A 22,467-nucleotide genomic window follows, 5' to 3' on the forward strand; every position below is an offset into this window, starting at 1 on the left:
ACGTTTGCAAAGGGGCATGGGGGAGGCTAGGGATCATGTAGTCTATTTGTATTATAAGGTATAGGTATGTTCTTGGGTAGGGTAAATAGTAGTGCTCCCCCATAAATGGCATCTATCAACTCAAACTAGGGCTAGTTAGTGCCAAAGCTTAAATCAGTGATTCTCAACTTATTACACATTGTGGGCTGCATGTGTGGCCCACAATGTGTTATCGGGGCTGGGTGGCAGAGCAGCGGCAGCCTCGACCCCGCCGGCTGCCCACCCTGTACCCCCACCATGTGGCTGCCCCCGGAGCTCATGGGCCTGGGCAGGTGCCCCAAGCCCCTGACCCCACGGGGCTGGCTAGAAGCCCCAGACCTCCGACCCCGCCCCGTGGCTGCCCTGGACTCCATAGCTCGCAGGGCAGGCCAGCAGCCCCGGGCCCCCATGGTGCCAGCTGGCAGCCCCGACCCTGCCGGGCAGCCTGGACCCCTCCATGCCAGGCAGTGGGGAACTTGGTGACCCCGGCACGCTGGTGGCCTTTAGCACACAGCTGAGCTGGGCCACAGATGTGTGCTAATTGGATTGCATGCGCTCCCCAAGTTGAGAATCACTGGCTTAAGTAAATACAGAGATAAAGTTCCCCTCATCACAGAAATGATTCCGCCAAATTAGGAATGAAGCAGATCGGCATGGCAGTGTGGGGGAAATTTGCACCCATGTTGTCATAGTGTGTCTGATCTCTGGCTGAAGAGGTTTTAAGTTTCTCTGTTAGTACATCATCTTCCACAAAGATTGAAATTTACTAAAAATTTAGGGAAAAGGAGAAAACATGGACTTAGATTCTCATTTTACTGTTGGTATCATAAGATGCACAGCACTGCCAAGCTTGTTCTTGGACCAATCTCGGATCTGCCATTTCTCATTCACTTAGAGTGCAGAGCTATTTCTCTGCAGTTTTCCATCATTTACTCCAGAGGCGAAAAGACTACATTTGAACTGTATTTTAAAACATCCAGTTTATTCAGGTCTGACCAAGATACAAGTCCCAATTGCTAGGTTAGAATACAAGGAATGTTTTAAGGAGACTTTTAAGTTTCCAATTTGTGACTACTGAATATGGCTTTCAGTCTTAGGGCTTTCACATAACCATTCTGTTGTAACCAAACAGATTATCTCTCTGCCATCTGGTCATGTATGCCTCAGTTGACTTCCACAGGCTTGTAGGCCACTGTGCTTTTGACCTCTACTTCCAGCCCCAGCAGTCCTTTGCTAGCCCTCCTATGTTCTCCAACTCAATTCCTTAGCCTTTCCTCAGTCCAGTTGTCTTTCCAACCCTCCTAGGCGCTATACAATTCCCTTTCTCACTCTGCCTTACCCCATTGATTCTGGCTTGGCTGTTTCAACAGCACTTTGGTAGATGACATCTTAGGGTGACCATGTCCCTGCTCTACTGTATGTCTCCAGTCCTAGGACTGTAACACCATGGCTGGTCAGTCAAATGTCAATTCAAAACTGTTCCCCAACCTTGCCTGGTCTCCTTTATGCCCCCTTCTGTGCCTACGCTTCCCACCTTCCTTGTGAGACCTGGAAAGTGGGTCTCTGACCTCTTCATGGAGCAACTGCCTCAGCCTTTCTAGTTTTTTTTGAGTCTCTCTCTGAGTCACAGGCTTTCCTTAGTCACATGACCAGCCAACTATGCATCACCTGATCCTTCAGGGAGCTATTTGCCCAAAATACCTGTTTTCAGAGGGCCAAAACCCACGGTACTATGCAGGCTTGTGGCTCATCCTGAACCAATTAGCTCTGCTACATCCGCCCATTTAGTGATGGTTCTCCTCCTCAGGTCCTTATGTGGCCATATTGCTGAAGGGTTTATTCTGTCTATGGGAGCAGGTTTTTATAGAAATAACTAATTGAAAATACAACCATAAACACCTAAGGGAATGGTGCAATTCTTAACATGCAGCACAGAGTTTAAATGGTTCAAGACAAATTTTAGGCATGTGGGCCACATTGTCATTACAAATCAAATCTTCAAGCCGTATCTGTCCCAGGGCTGCTAATCTCTTATGCTAGTCTTGGGCCATTGAGTTTATACTAGTCCAGCCATTATGGTTCATATTCTACTTTTCTTTGGGGCACAAAAGGGTGCAAATTCTCTTCTATGTCAGACTCCTCTCCTGGACCTGCTCCTGTTAACCTACCACAACACTGCAGTCTGCATTCATTTATCCTCCCCTTCCCCATCTGAGCTATTCAGCATAGCACTGCCGTGTGCCAAATAAAGATACCTGAGTGACAAAGGCCGGAGTTGAACTGAGTTCTTGGGAAGCTGAGTGGAAAGAGGCCTCCAGGGGCATCCTAACAAATAGCAGGAGTAGTGAAACTAGAGGCTTAAAGGGAACTGTTCCAAATGCATGTGTGCACACCATGAGAAGCAGTACTCCTGCATTATCCCAGTATTTAGCATGAGACTTTTTCTTTCAGCTTGTTCAGATCTAAAACACTGGATAAATTGTATTAAGCATAAATAGACCTAGAAGAACAAACCAGCCATAAGAGAGTATTATATATTCTGTTGCTCCCAAGCTAGCTGAATAAATTAAAATGTCCTAACTGTTCCTTTAAATTAAACATCCATTTTTTTTCCTCCCATAATGTCTAAAAGTTTGGTGTAGGAGAATGTGAGTTTTCTTCAATCTACCTGTCCAGTCTCTAGTAAATTTCACAAGATAAGCACCAAAATCAAAAAAGGGGAAAACCAAATTGCAGAATTTGAAAGGAGCCACATTGACGGTGAAAAACAGTAACTAACAGACTAGGGATTTTACCTCATTGTCCCTACTTCGCATGTGGCTCAGATTGGTAGTGTCTTGAAAATTACATCTGATGGCTTTAGTTAACCTATGCAAAGTGAATGGGTTGTATCAGTCTTGTTTCTAGGACAAGAATCCGATTGGTCCATGGAGATTGCTTTCCATTTTCCAACTATAGAAAAGGGCTCTCTTCCAGGTTAGTTTGAAACCTATTTGCAAGGCACTGTAGGAGAACTTGCTCTGCAGCTTGCCTGTGCAATACCTGTACTATGCAAAAATAGCACTTCTTTGCACAAGAGCTTTACATCTAGTGCCTTTCACCAACACTGGGTTATTTTTATTCATTAAGTTTTAATTTTTGATAATTGCTTGCAAGGAGATAATCAGTACTCCTTTATCTCTCTCTCCTTATCACCTCTAAATCTTTTTTTTTTCTTCAGTCTTATAGAAGGCTATCTAATTTTCCTGTCCTGCTCTCTGACAACACGGATGGATCACTTCACTCTTACTTCTGTATGGTTTCCAGACATGATTTTTCCAAACCTAGCAGTTAGACTGCCATTTTGTTAAAATGGCATAAGCATTCAAAATGCACTGGGGAATGGAGATAGATGTAAATAAGGCCTACATTTTTTGTTTTTTTTCTTTCTTCTTCCATCTGTCTTAGTATCTATTGCTACCATCTGAATTTCATTTCAGGTTGTCGTTTGTTTGTTTGTTGCATCTTCTTTACTTTACAAAGCCTTGGGCTGTAATATCACCATTTGCCTACAAGAAATCCATTTCTATTTGCAGCAAAATAAATTGCATTCCTCTGTGTAATCTGGTTCTAATGAATGCCTTGCTCATTAAACTGTGATTTACCTTTGTTTCCCTTTTCTGCACTGTCAGAACTAACCATTGGAGGTCCTGTGGAGAGATGCTAATTTTGAAAAAGTGGAAGTCTGTGACTAAGCACACACAACTGGTATCCACACTGCACTTCTCAAAGATATTCATAGGACATTTCATGGATTACAGTTCGAAGGTGGATAAGAGGACTGATTGTTGTCTTATTCATAATCTTCCAATGTACAAATAGAACACATGACTTTACAATCTAAAGTTATCCCCGTTTCATAACTGACTTTATGTTCAGGACAAACAGACTTTGTCTGTTCTGCCAGAATTTTAAAGATTCCCATGGCACTTTTTGAAAAACTAGGGTTTGGCTCTAGTATGTCCCAAAGAATAACCGAGTAAAGTACATATCTTAGGAGCTTGTGTAGAATACTTCAAATATGAAAAATATTTTAACAGTAAAATCACTGTTACATAGGCCCCTCTCTGGGTCTCAGGATAAATACATTTTTATTGTCTGGATTTTGTTTCTCTGACAAAGGATTAGTATTATAAACTAGAAATAGGGGTGGTGTCAGTGGTCACTGTACAGGTTCTGCACACAGCTCTCTGCAAGTGCCTCTCAAATCTGACCCGCTGTTTTTCCAGCCCTGAGCATTGCAGAATCTGCTATTTGTTCCGGACGATGTGCTGGATTTGTGCTGTTGACACATGCTGAGTAGTGCCTACAATTAAACTACCAAACTCTCTTTTACTTTAGACCTAAACAGAATGTGAACTTTCAGTAGCAGTTTATGAATGATATATGATCTTGTTGATAAATATAATTTAAAGAAATGGAAGTAGTTCTTCGGGAGTTGAATTCTTTACAGCATCAAATGGTTTCTACCTTTTATTTTAGTACTAATAGCTATACATTAAAGCATTTGATCACTATCCCATAAATTTAACTTGCCATTTTTTTTTAATATGCACAATCACATATGGCCAAGTTGTCCCTGGTATAGCACCATTGTGGTTAATGGTTATCAGAGGAGTTACACTGGATTAATTTTATCTATTGAATATTGAGGGGAGTAAAGCATGGGAATTTTTTTTTAACTGGTCTTGCCTAAATCATGCAATATTTGGAAGTAAGAAGACTTTGATTAATGTAACAACATTTTTATTTTTAATATACATTTTAGAAGACAAAACTGACCTTGAAAACAGTGTGATGCAGAAGAAAATTAAAATCCCCAAACTCTCTCTCAATCACGTAGAAGAAGCTGGGGAGGTTACAGATTATGGGGAAGAAGATGTGGAGCTTAGACACAGTAAGGTATTGAAGTTTTTGGTTTTTTTTTTTGTTTGTTTTTTTTGGGTGTTTGTGTGTGTGAAAGTGCTTGGGGCATATGCACACATGTCATAGCTGAAGAATTCCAGGCTGGCTTTCCATCCCCTTAAAACGTTGTATTGATGTAATTGGGTCACATTGGCGGGTAGGGACTGTGGGTGAGAATTCTGAATTGCTTTACAGACCACTTTTTCAGAAATCCAGTTCATGTGCAGTTGAGAACTATTTTTGTTTATACAGTCTGCAAAACTGAATTGCTGTTAGAGATTTTTGGAACGGTGTTGTTTAACTTTGGCCCAGGTTGCCCCAGTTACATTATTATTAAGCAGCTGTTCTTGGGTGGCACTTTTTAACCCATTGTACTCAGCTTGTCTTGAATAGAACAGAGTGCTGTGAAAGTCCAGACTAAAGAAATGGGTGGGAAGAAAAACTAACAAGATTGAATCCCTCTGGTATAGAGGTCAATGGTCTCCTCAGGTTGAGATGTCAAAAACTGTAATTTTTTTGTTTTTGTTTTCAAGTAACTTCTCCTTTTAAAAGTCTGCCAAACTTGGCGGGGAATATTGCTTTGTGGCTTCATGTGTTGTCTAGGTGCAGGAATTGTACTAGTAGATTTATTTATGGTGGGATGGCATTTTTTTAGAGCACGTATGGTGCAGGAATAACATTGAATAATCTCATTTTCTGCCACATTACTCATGGACGTGGTATGGGAATTGATAGCATCAGTTTTTTGTGTTTTAACCCATGAGCTAGGTTTGTTTTCCTGTCAGTTACTTGGAAATTCAAATACTCTTTCTATATTTGGCCAGTTGAAAAAAAACTGGTGACTTTTTGCCTATACTGATACATGGTAATACCATCATCCAGACCCTTTACAAAGGAGTATGCATTTATTAATAGGGTTTGGACTACTGTGAGAGAGAGCAAAGGTAAATTGCTGCTAGAAGTTCACTGGAAACTAAACATCTGCAATGCAGTACTAATATATAAGGAATCTCTTGATCTGGGGGATGGGACTAGATTGTATATTCTCTAATTTATTATTCTAATTCCCTTTCCAGTGCTTGCAAATAGTATAACTCATTTATTTTCATGGGGAGGGGTGTGTGTGTGTATGCGTGCATGGGGGTGGGGATAGTCAGTGGAAGTTTGTTTGCGTAGTGATTGAAAGGACAAGTCCTCAGTTCATTAAATGGCTTCAAATGGTGTGCTTCTATCAACCCATTTTCTCTCTTTAACTCAGTAAAACTGCTCTTATTTATACTGGTGAAAAAATATAGACACTACTTCAGTCGTTTTTCAAAGTACCCTGCAATTATGGATAACATATGAAATACATAATTGATACCCTTTTTCCCTTTAAGACAATCAGAAAAGGAAATATAAACACTGTATATATGCCAAACATGAAGGGCCGGACTTTCAAAAGGGAGAAGCCCAGTTTTTTTTTTTTTTTTTTAAATAGGAAAGGTCTGTCTAAAGTACACTTCACTTGCACACACAATTTGGACAAATGCAACCAAGGAAGGCCTCCATCAGTTCCTAAAGTTTGCATATTATTACACACACAATTCAGTTATGGTAAGAGTGTTCACAAGCATCCTTTAGGAGCAACATTTTTTTTGTAAGGTGGACCTTGTTTCATTTTTTTTGGAAAATAGCCTTAATTGTCCTGAAGGCTGGAGTTTTAGTTCATGTTATGTATTGAGTTCCTGCTCTGCTAATGTTCTGTATTATTGTGACACACAGAGACAAGATGGGAGGAAACAAAGTGAAGGTGCACACAAAAGCATCGAAGCAGTTGTTGCTCGCCTAGAAAAGCAAAACGGGATGAGTCTCAGTAGTAGTTCGAGCCCTGAGGAAACCTTTATGGAGACTTCGGAAGGCATCAACAACATGGACGATGCTGTAATTCCTCGTGTTCTCTATGAAGAATTGTTGAGGAGTTACCAACAGCAGCAAGAAGAAATGAGACATATTCAGCAAGAACTTGAGAGAACACGGAGACAGCTTGTGCAGCAGGCAAAAAAGCTAAAGGAGTATGGGGCATTAGTGTCAGAAATGAAAGAGCTCAGAGACTTGAACAGGAGACTTCAGGATGTGCTGCTTCTGAGACTAGGCAGTGGTAAGTGCTCGATATATATATATGGGACTAGTTTTAACAGGCTTTACAATATCTTAAAAATAGAAACTGAAACGTCTTCCAGGTATAGGGATGGGGGGGCAAACAGGACTTTGCCTGTTAAAAAGCTTTTTCCACTTCAGTTGTGCTGTTCATATTGGGTTTGTACACCACGCGCCTCTGGATCTTTCTTTAATGATAGCAGCGGTCTTTGTGCCGGTAAGTCTGACTCAGAGTTTCCATGTTAAAGTACTTTTTTTTTTTTTTTTTTTTTTTTAAAAAAGAACTGAACTTTCACCCCAAGCTGAAAGTTGTAGTAAAGTTTATCTTTGGAACATATCTGTCTTTCCTTTATTAATTTACATTTTAAAAAAAATTCCATTCAGCGCACAATAACTGTAAGGCAGACCATAAGGTCTTACTATTGCAGCTGTTTGTGGGTTTTTTGTTTAAGGTTTCTTTGTTATGAATAAATAACCAAGTTTTGGCTTTTTAAAACTTTTTGTAGGTCATTAGATTATGTTCTTGAACCTTTTGGCATTTGATATAAACAGCCAAGGTATTTGAGAAATTATGGGCTATTCAAGAACATAAGTATATTTTTTAATAATCACAATGATCCATTATAAAGAATGTTGTTGGTTATTAAATGCAGGTTTTATACAATTTTGGATTTAGATGCCAAATAGCTTGAATCAATGGCACTTTTTTTTTGGTTTTTGTTGTTCAGTGATAACTATTTAGCTATTATATTGGAATTGGTGCAGAATAGTAATCTGTGTCGCTGGGGGTGATAAAACTTGAATACTTCATTATGATTTTAAAAATAGTTTCCATATTTGTTTTTATTTGTAAATAAAATTCAGAGCCCAATAGTCAAAAGGGTCCATAGTCAAGTCCTGGCCACTGTAATTTGCAGTTATAGGTTACAAGCTTTGGCATGCTGTTTTCCATGTCTGTTTTGGGACATGTAGAAGTAGATTTTCACACATAATTTGAGTAGGGGGCCACCTGCTAGATTTGCATGAGTGTATGTAGTTTGCGTGCCAATCTGAGTTTTGTCCACACAAGATGTTGGATGTGAAAAATTACATGTTCATGGTTTTTGCACACATTAAAGTGTGCTTGATTGACATTCACTTTGAAAAATTGACTCCAAAGATTTAAGATGTATTTAGTATGGTGAATACCCAGAGTAATTAATTAAAGGGCATGTAAACATAAATAAGCAAGGCTTTCCCCACAGTATCAGAGACACAATGTGGGTGGTTGTAAATTCCAGTGAGTTCTCTGAAATTCTCCTTGGATGAAACGATGTTCATTTAGCTGATAGTAGGACATATGTGAATTGTCAGTCCAGATGTTAGCAGGCAAGTCTGCTAATCATTGTTCTATTGGGCGTGCTTGCTGGTAGTCTCAGTTGTGAGGCCAAAACTGGAATGAACCCAGGCTATGGACTATCCTTTCATTCCTAGGGATAGTTTCTTCAATAGGGATTTGATACATCTTTGCGTAGACTGGTGAAAAAAACTTGAAAAGGTGTTGCCCATGCCAAATATATTCTCTAGATAGTGGACTTGAGTTTCTAATGCATCAATCTGGCACGATTTTAATGATCATTAATACCACCAGCATTGAAGAAATCCATTCAGCAGATTTTTTTTTTTAACTATTTCAGATTTGAGTGATGAATCTAGACATTTATAGAAATAGGCTCTCTGCAATGAACTAGTGAAACTAGTAGCACCTCTTTCCAATACCTGGCTTATGTGTTCAGCAAAATCACTCCCAATAGTGAAGACAAACTTCATGCAGTTCCAACCCTGTGGTCCGCTTTGCAGAAATGGACAATGCGTCCCATTGATCTGGTCACTGCTTCACTCCTGAAGAGGGTGCAGCTCCCACCTCCGACTCCTGGGGGAATTCTGTGCCAAAAAATTAAATTCTGCACACAATATTTTAAAATTCTGCATATTTTATTTGTCAAAATAACACAATATAATCATGCCAATTTCAATTATTTTGGTAATTTTATTTCAGAGTACCTTTCTGTAAGCAAGTATGTCTGTAACAATACATACAACAAAAAGGATTCAGGAAATGTTTTTTGACAAATAGATTCCTTACTTGGCATATTAATACAGAATTTTAAGTAATTCATTTAAACTACAATACAGAACTGTATTTCCACCACCCCTCAGAAGGCTTGGGGGAGTCAGGGGTAAGGGAGGAGCTGAGGGAGAGAGAGAAGTAATTTCTGGGAAGGAGCTTGAGAGTGAACCTGGAGGGTTGTTACGTGTGGGTGGGAGAAGTATGGAACAGGTTTGGGGAGGGATTGTTAGGGAGTTGGGGAGTCTCCCCCATGCTGATCCCTAGCCTCTCCTATTGAGTCATGCACATCTGCCCCTGTCCCCAAGTGTCCCTGCACTCCGATTCAGTCCCTGCCCCAGTCTGTCTTCCCTCCCCCCACTAGCCCTTCTGATCCCCAGTCTATGTGACCCCACCAGCAGCCCCGTGCCGCCTCCTCTGGCCCCATGGGTAGGGTGCTGTGAGGAATGCAGCCTCTTCTCCCCCCTATTGGCTACTGTGGCCAGGGAGCCAGCTGCCCTCTGTTTTGGCACCACAGCAGCCCCTGGTGAGTGAAAGTCATAACTGTAGTGCCACCCCAGCAGAACACATTTCCTGCAGAGGAAGAAAAAATCTGTATGGGACATGAATTGTACACACGTACACACGTGTACACACACACGTATGTACACACACACGTACGTACACACGTGTACACACACACGTACGTACACACTCTTCCCCCAGGAGTAACCTCTCTGCTTGGTCACATCTGCTTCTCCCATTGCCCTTCTCCTCCTCCCTCCCCCTCCACACTTTGGAGAAAGCTATAAGAAGCAGCAGCACTAGCAGTGTGCAAGGATGCTGTTGTATTAGACCTTTTGCAAAGGAAATGGAACGCTCGTTGCCTCTTCCGCCTCCTTTGCACTCCTATACAGAGCAAACACGTTTGTTGTATTCTGTAATTTTGGGACACTATAAAAAATGAAGATTTGCGCTTTTTAAATTTTGAATTCAATCCCTGTCCAGATGTGCATATTAATTTAGAAAGTTCCATTGTTTTTAATATAGGGGTGGGGAATCCCTTAAACATTAGAAAGTACTTGGATTCCTAGCCTTTGTGGAGTGTTTGGCTATATAGTTTGCGTATTAAATTCTTCCCTAAATCCATACAGTCCTATTGGTTTTGGTGGGGTTATTAATGCGCAAAGGTAAAAGTTGGACCTAAATGTAGCCATATACATTCTGTCAAGACTTGAAGCAGCAACTGCAGATAATTCAATGTCCATTTCCTATAATGGTTATATTAAAATAGAAAAAGTGTCAGCCCTTGGGAAAATAGATGCAAAATTAGTTTATGGTTAGAAATGTGGAACTATTGCAGACTTCAGTTGTGATAAGAGGGGGATCTCGAACAAAACAAAATGGTTACTTATGATGGTTGTGAATATGTGCTGTCCATGAAAATAGTTTAAAAGGGTAGTGTCTTGGACTTGTATTTAGTTGTTATGGTGAGTTTATGAACCTAGAGTTTCAAATTGCACATAATTTATGTGAAGTTATACTTTTAGCAGGCTACTGTTAATGCAAACTAATTGCATTTCTGTTTCACCTAGGGACTTACACTTTCTTTGTGTGAGATGACAGCTGTTTTGTACGGATGAATCACAGCTGGGGGAAACGTGTATTATTGCTGATGTTTTAAACTTGAAGGCCAAATGTAGAAGAAAGTTCAATTAATCTCTTTCTCTGTTACTGGAACTTGCTGCCCCACTGACAGTGTGAATATCAGTGTTCATAGCCCTTTACATTATTATACTGAGTTGCAATTGATTATACAAGGGCCTTGGAAATGACTTGCCATAGCTGACACAGCATCCTCAGATGCATCAGGAGGAGAATAAGATGGTCAGTATTTCGCTATTCTTTATGAAATATTAAGGGCTCTATTCTGATGTTAAGGCATAACCTTTCATTTGAGGTGGTGCAGCAGTACATGGTCTCATGGAGGCACAATATCTCCTAGAGTTCCAGGGAGCAAAGGGGTGGGGGAGAAAGTACATGCTGCACCTCTTCAAGGGTTTTGGTTCAATGGATATTTCCTCTGCTGCTTGGAGGGGATGCACTGCCATGGCATTCACCTCTCTAGCCAGGATCATATAGTGCTAAGCCTCTGCACACATGCAAAGACTATTTTTGACCACTTTCCCTCTCCTGTGTGTAATACACCTGACTGGGCACAATCTTGCCCTTATGAAAGGGGCTGCATGATCCAGTACATGTTGGGTACACCTATACAGCAGTTGAACACCCAGGGCTGGCTTGAGTCAGCTGATTTGTGCTCATGGGGCTGTAAAATTGGTATGTTTATGTTTGGGCTTAGGACTGAAGCCCGGGCCCGGGACTGAAGCCTGGGCTCTGGGACTTCACAAGGGAGGAGGGTCCCAAGGTCCAGCCCGAGCTGCACAGCAATTTTTAGTCCCATAGCCTGAGCTCCATGAGCGAGTGTCTGCTGGCCTGGGCCAGCCACAGTCGTGCCAGGGATCTCTTATTTCAGTGTAGACATTTCTCCTCTGGAAGTCCAGCTCCAAATATTACTGGGATCACGAGTGATATGGATTTGAATAATATAAAAATGTTAGAGGATAACAGGGTTCACATTGGGTAAGCGCTGCACAATTTAGTATGATTGATTGTCCGTATCAACTCAGAGGATGATTCTAGAAGCAGTAGTGTTCTATTGAGAAGATTGCACATCTCTTACAGGAACAATGCATGGCTCTAGCTAGTTCTACCAGCCTCTTACACTTATGACTGTTTTCACACTATACTCTTAATTCTTAGTATTGCAGTAGGACAGAAAGGGAGATATTCACCCAAATTCTTTGCTTATCTTCCAGCTTATCTAGTTACAGCTTCTTCATTCTTGGGGCCAGGTCTGTGTCATCCTGAGTTGCGACATAGGTAAGAGCAGCCCAAGGCTGTTCCAATTTATACTGGATGGCTACAGTCAGTATGGAACCATTACCCCAACTGAGCCTAGCAGGAACACGTTGAATTTCAGCCGCATCCTCATCCCTGCCTGGGAACCGGAGTGGAGGAGGAGCTGGATATGCTGGTACAGCACCAGCGGAGAATTGCCCCATACCAGAAGAATTCTCACATGGCCATATGCAGCTGCTTTCTGGACTCTGGGTACGTCTTCACTTACCGGAGGGTCCGGCGGCAGGCAATCGATGTTCTGGGATCGATTTATTGTGTCTGGTTAAGACGCGATAAATCGATCCTGGATCGATCCCGGAAGTGCTCGCCGTCGACGCCGGTACTCCAGCTCGCTGAGAGGAGTACGCGGCATCGACGGGGGAGCCTTCCTGCTGCTTCTGGACCCACGGTAAGTTCGGACTGAGGTACTTCGAATTCAGCTACGTTATTAACGTAGCTGAATTTGCATACCTTAGTCCGAAGTGGGGGGTTAGTGGGGACCAGGCCCCTCTCTCTCTCTCTCTCTCTCTCAGTGAAAGAGAGAGTCAGAGTCTTATAAGCAAATGGCAGTAGAACTGAACAAACAAACAAATTTACTGCAGCACCATGAGTAATAGTAAATAGGCAGCAAATCAAGAACAGTGTCTAAAAATCCAAGATTTCCCAGATTCCTCTAATGTCATGTGCGGTCCCTTTCTGGTAGACATGAGGAAAAGCAGAGGCTTCCTGCCACAAAAGGGAAGTGCTGAACAATGCACCTCCACACATCTCAAGTAGCATCAAAGCCTGCAATGTGTCTTTGAGAGAATGAGGTGATCCACACACGGTGGAAAGCCTGGCATCTGATACTGCAGCTGAAGCTATTGTGGTTCCATATTGAGCAACCACTAATTCAGAAACCCTCCCCCTGAAGAAAAACTGAAAATTCGGAGTGAACTTGAAAGGTTTCTTTACTTTTTCCCATTCTTAAAAATTGTCTTTGCTGTATTTTAAAATAATCATTATGTAGTAAATATTCGCATTTTTGAGCCTTGGCGCCGTGGCCAATTTCTTTCACTCGCTCCCTCCCTTTATTTAGAAAAACAAAAAAAGAGAGCGCAAAAAAAGCTACAAAGAGAGAAACTTTAAAAAGTAAATTTAAAGTGTGGTGCATGGCAAATTAGGCACGCAACTCCCATTAGCAATAAAGCAATAGAGTGAGTTGCATGTCTAATTCACAACATGCTGTGCTGAAAATGCAGTCTTGAGTACTTAGTGAAAAGAACTGTGAAGCCTAGCCAGTTAGATGCAGCTTTATGGGTTTTTGGAGGGGAGGGAGCAAGCTTTTAGAGTATAAAATAAGGCATTTTTAAGGCTTTGTGTCTGTGGCTTCCAAGCAATAAAGCATCAGTTAAATTTGATATTTTTGTGGCTCCTGAGACTTGCTGCTACAGTGGACTTTTACCAGTTACTCTTCTTTAGGGAAATCTGGAAACCAAACCCCAGCTGTGGCAATATACTGGCTGTAAACAAACAGTAAAAAACCTCCAAGTAGAAAATAGCATAAATGTTTAAACCAAGAAACACTTTTCAGTCTAGGAAGAAAATACTTCAACGTAGGTTTTTTTGTTTGGTTTTTTTTTCCCCCCTGAATTTTCCTTCAAAGCACAGAATTGTACATCTTGAGGATTACTTTCCTTGAGCTCATTGAACAGTTTGCGTCAAGAAAAGGCAGGAATGTTCTCTTCCCTGCCTATAGTCAAGACAATCTCTAGGGCAGTGGTTTTCAACCTTTGTTTCATGTGCAGACCCCTAAACAATTTGGAATAGAGATGCAGCCCTTTTGGAAATTCAACCTCTGGTCTGCGAACTTCTACCATAGAAGTCTTACACTGAAAACTGACTGAACAGAATTCAACTGTAAATGTTGCACATGCTTGGTGTGGCAGTTGACACAACGTGAGAAAGGGGGCTAAACTGTGGGCTTCTATGGTAATGACAACACTTCCGGATTTTGGCCTGTAGGTGGGGGTATTCAAATACTTTTGATTGATCAGAAAAACAAAGTAAATAAGGATGTGTTGTTTAGTCCTTCTCATAACACAAGTAGGGGGTCACCCAATGAAATTAATAGGCAGAGGGTTTAAAACAAACTGAAGTATTCTTTTCACACAACGCACAGTGTCAGTCTGTGGAACTCTTTGCCAGAGGATGTTGTGAAGGCCATGACTATAACAGGATTCAAAAAAGAACCAGATAAGTAATGGAGGATAGGTCCATCAATGGCTATTAGCCAGAATGGGCAGGGATGGTGTCCCTAGGCTCTGTTTGCCAGAAGCTGGGAATGGGCGACAGGGGATGGATCACTTGATGATTACCTGTTCTGTTCATTCCCTCTGGGGCACCTGGCATTGGCCACTGTTGGAAGACAGGATACTGGGCTAGATGGACCCTTGGTCTGACCCTGTATGGCCGTTCTTATGTTCTTAATGCCTTTTCTGGGACCTGAAACTTTATTTTCATAATCACCGTTCATGGACCCCTTAGACATAGTCTGTGGACTTCCAGAAATCCACAGATCACAGGTTGAAAACCACTGCTTTAGGGTAGTTGTGTATCAGTACCCTGCTTGTTCAGTTCATTAAAGAATGTGGGAAGAGATTGAACATTTCTACCACATCCACTCATAAAAGAGAGTCTTGCAGGTGATCTTCTGCTATGCGTGGTTTTGTCAGTTTTAAATGGAACTGTTCAGTCTTTATTTGGTGCCAACATCAGTGTCTGCTTGCGTATGATGTTGCAGATGTCTGTGGATGCTGCTGTGAAACTATAATGCAAATGTTCTGTCTTTCATGTGGTCCTGTATTGGTACCATACTTGCATTCATTTCCTAAGAAACCCAATAGTTGTCACTGCAGAATGGAGTTGTCCAAAGAACTGGAATTTTTGGTCCTTGACAATAAGCTAAATGCATCCCACTAGGTCCAAGTGCAAAATAACTGATATTTACGTCATGTACAAGCAATGTTAAGCCACATGGGGAAATTGCTATTTTTTGCATACTAAGCTTTCATATGAGTCTGTGCAGCATAAGGAGTAAAGGATGCCATAATAGTTTCAGATACAGCGAATGTCCAAGAAATATGATACAGCAGCTATACTGCCATTAGCTGAAACCGCAGTCTGATTTGCTGGGTTAGAGCAAGAGAAAACTTGGGGCTATGTATACAAAAAGAGAGACGGCAACTGCTGAGACTCATTTCCACAGTTAAAGGTTATTAAATTAGTTTTGTGATTATTCAAGACTCAAATGTTAGATATGCAATGCTAACTCACTCCATCATAGTGTAGTTCTAGGGAATATGAGAGTTATTCTTGTCCTTTGGTCCTGATCCTGCAACTGATACTATACTGACCTGTACCTGTACAAAACTACATTGTCTCTAATGGAGCTTCATGTGGTATCCTGTGGTTTGCTCACACGGATGCTTTCAGGTTCGGTGCCTTAGACTGTATTTACTGGTACTATCACAGTTATAATTAATGAAATTATAAATTCCAGTTCACAAATTGTATTATTTGACCCGTTTAGGATCACTTTGTAGTAGCAGATCTGGTGGGGAGGGGGGAGAATTCTGAAGAGCTGGTGTCATTGATAGTTAATTTATCTTCCTTAGAAACTTCAAACATCTGCTTAGCAATCTTCCATTGTTTAAACTGCGCTTAATTTTTGTTGATTACATTAAAATACAGATCTGTAGTTGATACATTAGAATTTTGATTGCCTGATCTATGTTGCCTTAACACTGAGATGTTCCTTACATATATGGAATTTTAGCATAAGTATCCCAAGTCCATTCACTTATCTGTACCATTTCTATTCATTCTTATTTTACATTCCCCTATTTAAAGAACGTTTTAAATATTTTTAATTTTTTCCATGAAAAAGTATAGATAACACATAATTTTCCAAGTCACTATACAGTATTTCTAATTTGAAGGATAACTGTTACCACCTCTGGTTTATATGTTCAACTCTGTTGTATTATCATTCCTTTGAGTACAGGTTATAGCTCCTTCACCCATATTCTTTGAACTGTCCATACACACCCTTATTTTTAAGCATGATTCTTTAGCGTTAAGTGTTTAAAGCAGGAATGGGTTAGAGCCTCAATTCTTACCCCGATTTTTATTGGGGACTGTTCAGATGAAGGGTTTTGCTTTGGACCCACTTCCATTCTAAAACAAACATGACTAATGTGGTGGTCTGTGCTGACCATTGGTCAGTAAAATGATTGATTTCGTGTTCTTTGGGATAGCAGACCAATCTCTTTTCTTAACTGTGTAGGTCCTGCCATTGAGCTTGAAAAAGGAAAACCAGAATCAATTGAGCCTGAGCCTGAGATACAGAAAACATTCAGTGAGGAAGCGAATACATCAACATATTATCCTGCCCCTGTTCCAGTAATGGACAAGTATATTCTCGAGAACGGAAAGGTATTTGAAACTAAATACTTTATAAATAGTCTTTAACTGTTCTTCTGGTGGATTTCATACCAAACTTTCATGACATTAGAATCTTTGCTGTGAGCTACTACTGTGTTTGGGGTTTTCCTAAATTTTCACAAAGTACAATAGTATCTGTATAATAAGATTACAGGAACATTACTCTGTGTATCACTCAGAAGCTTGTGTCTGTAGAGTTGGTAGGAAATGATGGAAATAGCTACAAACATGGTTGGTGGCTCTTTTTTAATTCAGAATATTATCAGGATGAATCATCAGTGGGCGTAGGCGCCGACTCTGTGGGTGCTCCGGGGCTGGAGCACCCACAGGGAAAAATTAGTGGGTGCTCTGCACCCAGCAGCAGTCAAGCTTCCCACACCACCTCCTCTGCCTCCTCCCCTGATTGTGCCACGTCCCCGTTCCTCGGCCTACCTCCCAGCGCTTGCCGCCGCCAAACAGCTGTAGCAAGCTCTGGGAGGGAGGGGGGAGGAGTAGAAACATGGCGTGCTCAGAGGAGGAGGCAGGGCCGGGGCAAGGATTTGGGGAAGGAGTTGGAATAGGGGCAGGGAGGGGGCTGAGTTGGGGCGGGGACTTTGGGGAAGGGTTTGGAATGGGGACGGAAGGGAGTGGAGTCGGGGTGGGGCCAGCGGCAGAGTGGGGTCGAGCACCTACCGGGGCCAGTAGAAGTCGGCACCTATGTCACTGGGTATTGTGATCTGTTACTGTCCAGTTTTTAAATTTGCAGCCATTTTGACTTGACAAATTACACCCATACAGTGTACGGCTACAGAAAGCATGTATCTGTGGCATACCAAAAGTTCTAGACCACTGTGATCTCAGAGGTAACTCAACCAATTGCCTCCTTTACTCTACAGCCAAGTTGAATGATTTAGATCATTGTAACCATTTAAAAACAATTGATATATTTTGGTGACACACTTAAGATGGCCAATTTTTAACGTTTTCACTAACTCATGCCATTCTTTTTGTTAACCTGATCTGCAGTGGAGTTGTAGAAAGGCTATTTTACAAACTTCACACTTTGGGGTATTGGATGTGATCATGGTAGGATTCTCACTCATGTCAGAGAAACTCTTCTCTATCCCAAAAGAGAGGACAGCATTAAAGAAGAAAATGTAAGAAGAGCCTGTGGTGTGTGTTAGTCAGATACATTGTTCATGTTGTCATGGTTACTAAAGTATTCTGTTCTTGTTTGTTTTGTTCTTGGAGGTTGATCCTGAACTCAGTGATTTCAGTGGCAAAGCTCCCATTGACTTCAACAGGCAAAGGATCTTACACTTGGTTGGTGCCTGTCATCCAAAGATCACAAAATACTTACAAAACTGATTTCATTAGGCCTCACAGCAGTACCTCTGAGAGTAGTAGATAAGTATTATCATGCCAGTTTTACAGAAGGGTAAAAAGAGGATGGGGGAATAAGTTACTTGCCTAAGAATATACAGCAAGTTAGCAACAGAGCTGGAAATATAAAAGAGAACCTAGGATTCCTGTGGTCAAGTGGCCTACTATAACCACAGACATCTGTTTGATACCAACAATAACATTTCCTTCGAATAAATGAAAAGCTCTCAAGAATGGGGAGACTGTTTGAAAGATGAATCTTTAAAAAATGTTTCTTATAATGGGCTATTTTAAAATATTTTAAGTAAAAACTCGTGAATACATGATGTACTTAAGGCCTAGAAAGAGACTAAGGCATCTATGCATGTTAATACGGAGCTGCTAGCTGTACCCTGGAATACACTATACTTAGCTTTTTGATAAAATGGAGCATTCAGCTTTCTGGTTTTCATTTAGTAGTCAAACCCAGAATTCAGCACTTCAGAATACTACTGATATTTTGTTTTAAATCTCCATGAAATATTCTAAACATCTCCATTGTGTTTCTTATTTAGAGTATTTGTATTTTAGTCTTGGAAAGTCCAAAATCATCCTGACTTCTGAGCACTAGCTCCTGACTGTGATTGGAGTTGTTTTACAGAGTATGGGGATGGAACCAAAAGAGAGTGCTTTAAAATAAATAAATAAATAAAAAGTAATTATATAGAGACTGATCAGAGTGGGGAGAAGGAAGTAATTGTATATTAAGGATTGTTACTTGTTTGTCTATTTGTTTTTTTTACCTATGTTGTAAGATTCTTTAAAATATCTGGTCATGAAAGGAATATTTTTACGCATGACTAGTTTAAAACAAACTATAATCTGCCTTTTGCAGTTTCACCACTGTCTGAAGAAATTATATACAGAAGAGGCAATTTGCTTGTGTTCATGCTTTTAAGAAAGCTAGACTCTTTACTTGATTGCCAGATGGCAATCAGTAACTAGAACGTTAATATTTCGACAGTTAAGGTTTTAAACAATGCTACTTAAGGACACTGAAGGGACCGTCATCTCTTGATTGCCTCCTTACAGCTGGGTGCGGTATTTACTCCTGGAGGAATTCTGTGCATCTGCAGACATACAGAATTCATCTGTTCCGCATAATTTTGTATTTTCCCGCATAAAAACATTTTGCCCAAGTGCTGTAGTTCTGCTTTTTGCCCACCAGAGGCTGCTGTGGCGCTAGAACAGCCATCATGAATGCAGCTGGCTGTTCTGGTGCCACAGCGGCCTCTGGTGGGCAAAAGGCAGAACTGCAGCACTTCTGGGGCAAAATACAAAATTCTATGCCCAGTGCAGCAGAACTGCCCTAGGAGTAGAGTTCATAACATCACCCTGTCTGCGGCGCCAGGTTAGGACAGAGTGGGGCACAAAGGGCTGCTGTGGGGTTCAGAATGGCTATGGGGGGGTGGGGGAGACAGACTGGAGCATGGGCTCAGGAGCTAGTGGGGACGGGATGGGGGCTGCAAAGCTTTGGGGATGAGGGGTGCAGGGACGGGGCAGACGTGCCTGACTGAATGGAAGAGGCTTGGGGTCAGCCAGGGTCTGCATGGGGGAAGCTTCCAAACACCCTAACAATCCTCTCCCTTTAGAAAAGCCTCCAACCCACACCCAACACCCTCCAGGTTCACTCCTAGGTGCCTTCCCTCTCCCTCAGCTCCTCCATTACTCTTGACTCCCCCAAGCCTTTGCATTGCTTCTGACAGTTTCAGGAAATACAGTTCTGTATTGTAATTTAAATGTATTACATAATATTCTGTATTAATATGCCTAGTAAGGAATCTATTTGTCCAAAAAAAAAAAATTACCAGAATACTTTTTTTGTTCATATTGTTAGACATCCTTGCTGACAGATATTTTGAAATAAATTACCGAAATAATGGTAACTGGCATGATTATATTGTGTTGTTTTGACAAAATATGCAGAATTTTCAAATATTGTGTGCAGAATTTTTAATTTTTTGGTGCAGAATTCCCCCAGAAGCAGTTATTGCAGTCCTTCATCCCTGGAGCCTCAAAGTCCAAATGAACCCCTTCTGGGGTATTAGAGTCCAATAAATAAACAGTCTATTCGCCCTTGCTGGGGTCTTCAGCCCCATCTCTGGGACCCTTTAAATTCAGCCTTTTGTTCAGGCTCACAAATAAGCACCATCCTTTCTTTGGAATTTATACCACTTTACCTGTGGCCAGTAGAGGAACTTTGGCCCACCCACTACTCCGAGTTCTAACCCAGGGGCTCTATACACAGTGGCCACATACTGTTTGATTAGTTTTTTTCTGCTTTTTTTTCCTTGGTGTTTCTCCACCTGGGCCCTTTAGCTTTACCCTTATCTCCGGTCCTCCCCTCCCTCTCTCCATTCAAAGCAAGCTATGCAAACAAAACGCAGTCAGAAAACAAACTCTGGCTATTCTTCAAGTTCCTTTGGCTAGGACTGCTAAGGCCAGGCAACTCCTCTTATTTGGTTGGCTGTTGCTTGCCTTTCTAGCTTTTTGGAGGACCAGGTCTCTCTAGTTTCCAAAAGTTTCTGTCTCCAGGCCACTCTGGAGACTCCTCTGTGGGCAAAGTTCAAGGACCTCCTTTGCTGCTCTTTTTGTTTCACCTTGCTGCTACTTGGTATGGGGTGTAGTAGGACCACAGGGCTCCCAGCAGGGAGCCACAAAGGCCGAATACACCATATCACAGACACTGTTATAATAAAAATGATTTTCAGGCAATAGCTTGCAGTCCTAATTCAGGAAAAACTCCGGTTGAAGTCATTGAGAATTTTGACTAACAGAGACTCAGAGGTTGGACCTATGAAATTTAAGAGTTAAGAGTAAAAGGATTGGAAGAACAAAGGAAAGTGAAACATAAAATGTAAGAGTTCGACTCAAACTTACTGACCCACAATGTTGGACAGGGTTCAAAACTAATCAAATTCAGTTTGCCTAGTCTTTATTATTATTATTTATTATAGTACCTAATACTAGTGTTCATACAGTGCTTGGACACTGTTGTGGGCCGCGTACCATAGATACTAAGTTGTTGTTTGTTTTATTACTACTTTCTAGGTCCATTTGGGCAGTGGAATCTGGGTAGATGAGGAGAAATGGCACCAGCTGCAAGTAACACAAGGAGATTCAAAGTATACAAAAAACCTAGCGGTAATGATTTGGGGAACAGATGTTCTCAAGAACAGAAGCGTCACAGGAGTTGCAACCAAAAAAAAGAAAGATGCAGTTCCCAAGCCACCTCTCTCACCTCACAAATTAAGCATTGTCAGAGGTAGGTTACTTGAAAACTGGGTTCCTGCTGTGTAGTTTAAACATTAATCAGTGAGATGAAAAATGCTTCTCTTTATCTTGTGTAAAATGCATCCACTTAAAAACTAAAATAAAAGTTACTATTGCAAAACAAACTACTCCCCTCCCAGAAACAGACACTTGCTTCAATAGCCAGATACAGTGCAGTCTTTTGAGGGCCCAGTGCTACAAGATGAATTTGGTGGGGTTCAGGGTACTCATTATGTCAAAGCAGGCATTTGAAGGTAGGCCCCAAATGAGCTTTGCAGACAGCACTCTCTGATGGAATTTGTTGCTAACTTCCTGATGTTTTGTAATGCATGTATCACTTTTGACAAACACTGGAATAACTTTACAACATCTCCATGGGGAGAGAGCCTTTCATTTCTCCCATCTCTAAGATACAACTTCCTCTGGGCTGGGGCACAAAAGCCATTATTATAATGTCGGTACAAATTTTCATCTCCCCTTCCAAAAACAGATGTATAACAGCTTTTCCATTTGAACCAAAGTGAATTTAGATGGGCAGAAATCAATTTCTGTCCCTAAGTTGGAATTTCTACAAGAAATGTAGATCAATGACTCTAATTGGGCAAGAAGGATTGTCATGAGACCTTGAATGACCACGAGCAAGCATCCCATGTGCAAGGTGCTGAAAGAGTCAAACAGTGCTTGTCCTTTATTTTAAGTGACTAATAAAGTTCAATCTTTTTGTATCATCATGCTTGCATTTTACACTGTCACTTCTAACAGTCGTCTTTTGGTTCTACAGAGTCCTCTCTCAGTTAAAACTGAGCCAATTCCCCATGGAATTTTTATCAAGATTGGGGTCTTAGCCTCTGCATTCTGCCTCCTAAAGCTCCCTGTGCCGTTTCAGTGGGATATTATTCTAAATTGCTATGTAGGGTTCCTGCGAGCTGTATTAAATAGCGGCTGTATTCCAATCAAAAGTGGCTGTATTTTGGAAGCAGGAAATATAATTTCTGTACATATAGGTTGTAAAATGATCTTATTTCCCATTCCCTCATCCCAACTCACTCCTGTAATTAGTTATACTCCTTTCTTGTGCCTTGGACTTCAATTGGATTATAAGAATTTTGGGGCAGGGGACCATGCTTTCTTCTGTATGTTCAGTGCCTTGCTAAAGGGGC

The 22,467-nt window shown here is 41.2% G+C and overlaps 2 protein-coding genes across 3 annotated transcripts in view; both read left to right on the top strand.

Annotated features, from left to right (window-relative positions):
* AGBL4 (ATP/GTP binding protein like 4) overlaps window positions 1–22,467 on the top strand; it is a 1,407,981-nt gene that overhangs the window by 891,355 nt on the left and 494,159 nt on the right. The gene's annotated exons all lie outside the window — the stretch shown is intronic.
* Window positions 1–22,467, top strand: part of BEND5 (BEN domain containing 5) — a 42,243-nt gene that overhangs the window by 10,367 nt on the left and 9,409 nt on the right. For both annotated transcript variants that reach the window (XM_034778113.1, XM_034778117.1), the window contains exons 2-5: window positions 4,826–4,959; window positions 6,727–7,102; window positions 16,476–16,624; window positions 21,086–21,299. In XM_034778113.1, the coding sequence (XP_034634004.1) occupies window positions 4,826–4,959; window positions 6,727–7,102; window positions 16,476–16,624; window positions 21,086–21,299 (873 nt within the window). The remainder of the gene's footprint in view (window positions 1–4,825; window positions 4,960–6,726; window positions 7,103–16,475; window positions 16,625–21,085; window positions 21,300–22,467) is intronic.

Source organism: Trachemys scripta, chromosome 8 (genome assembly GCF_013100865.1).
Source record: "Trachemys scripta elegans isolate TJP31775 chromosome 8, CAS_Tse_1.0, whole genome shotgun sequence".
NCBI lineage: Eukaryota > Metazoa > Chordata > Testudines > Emydidae > Trachemys > Trachemys scripta.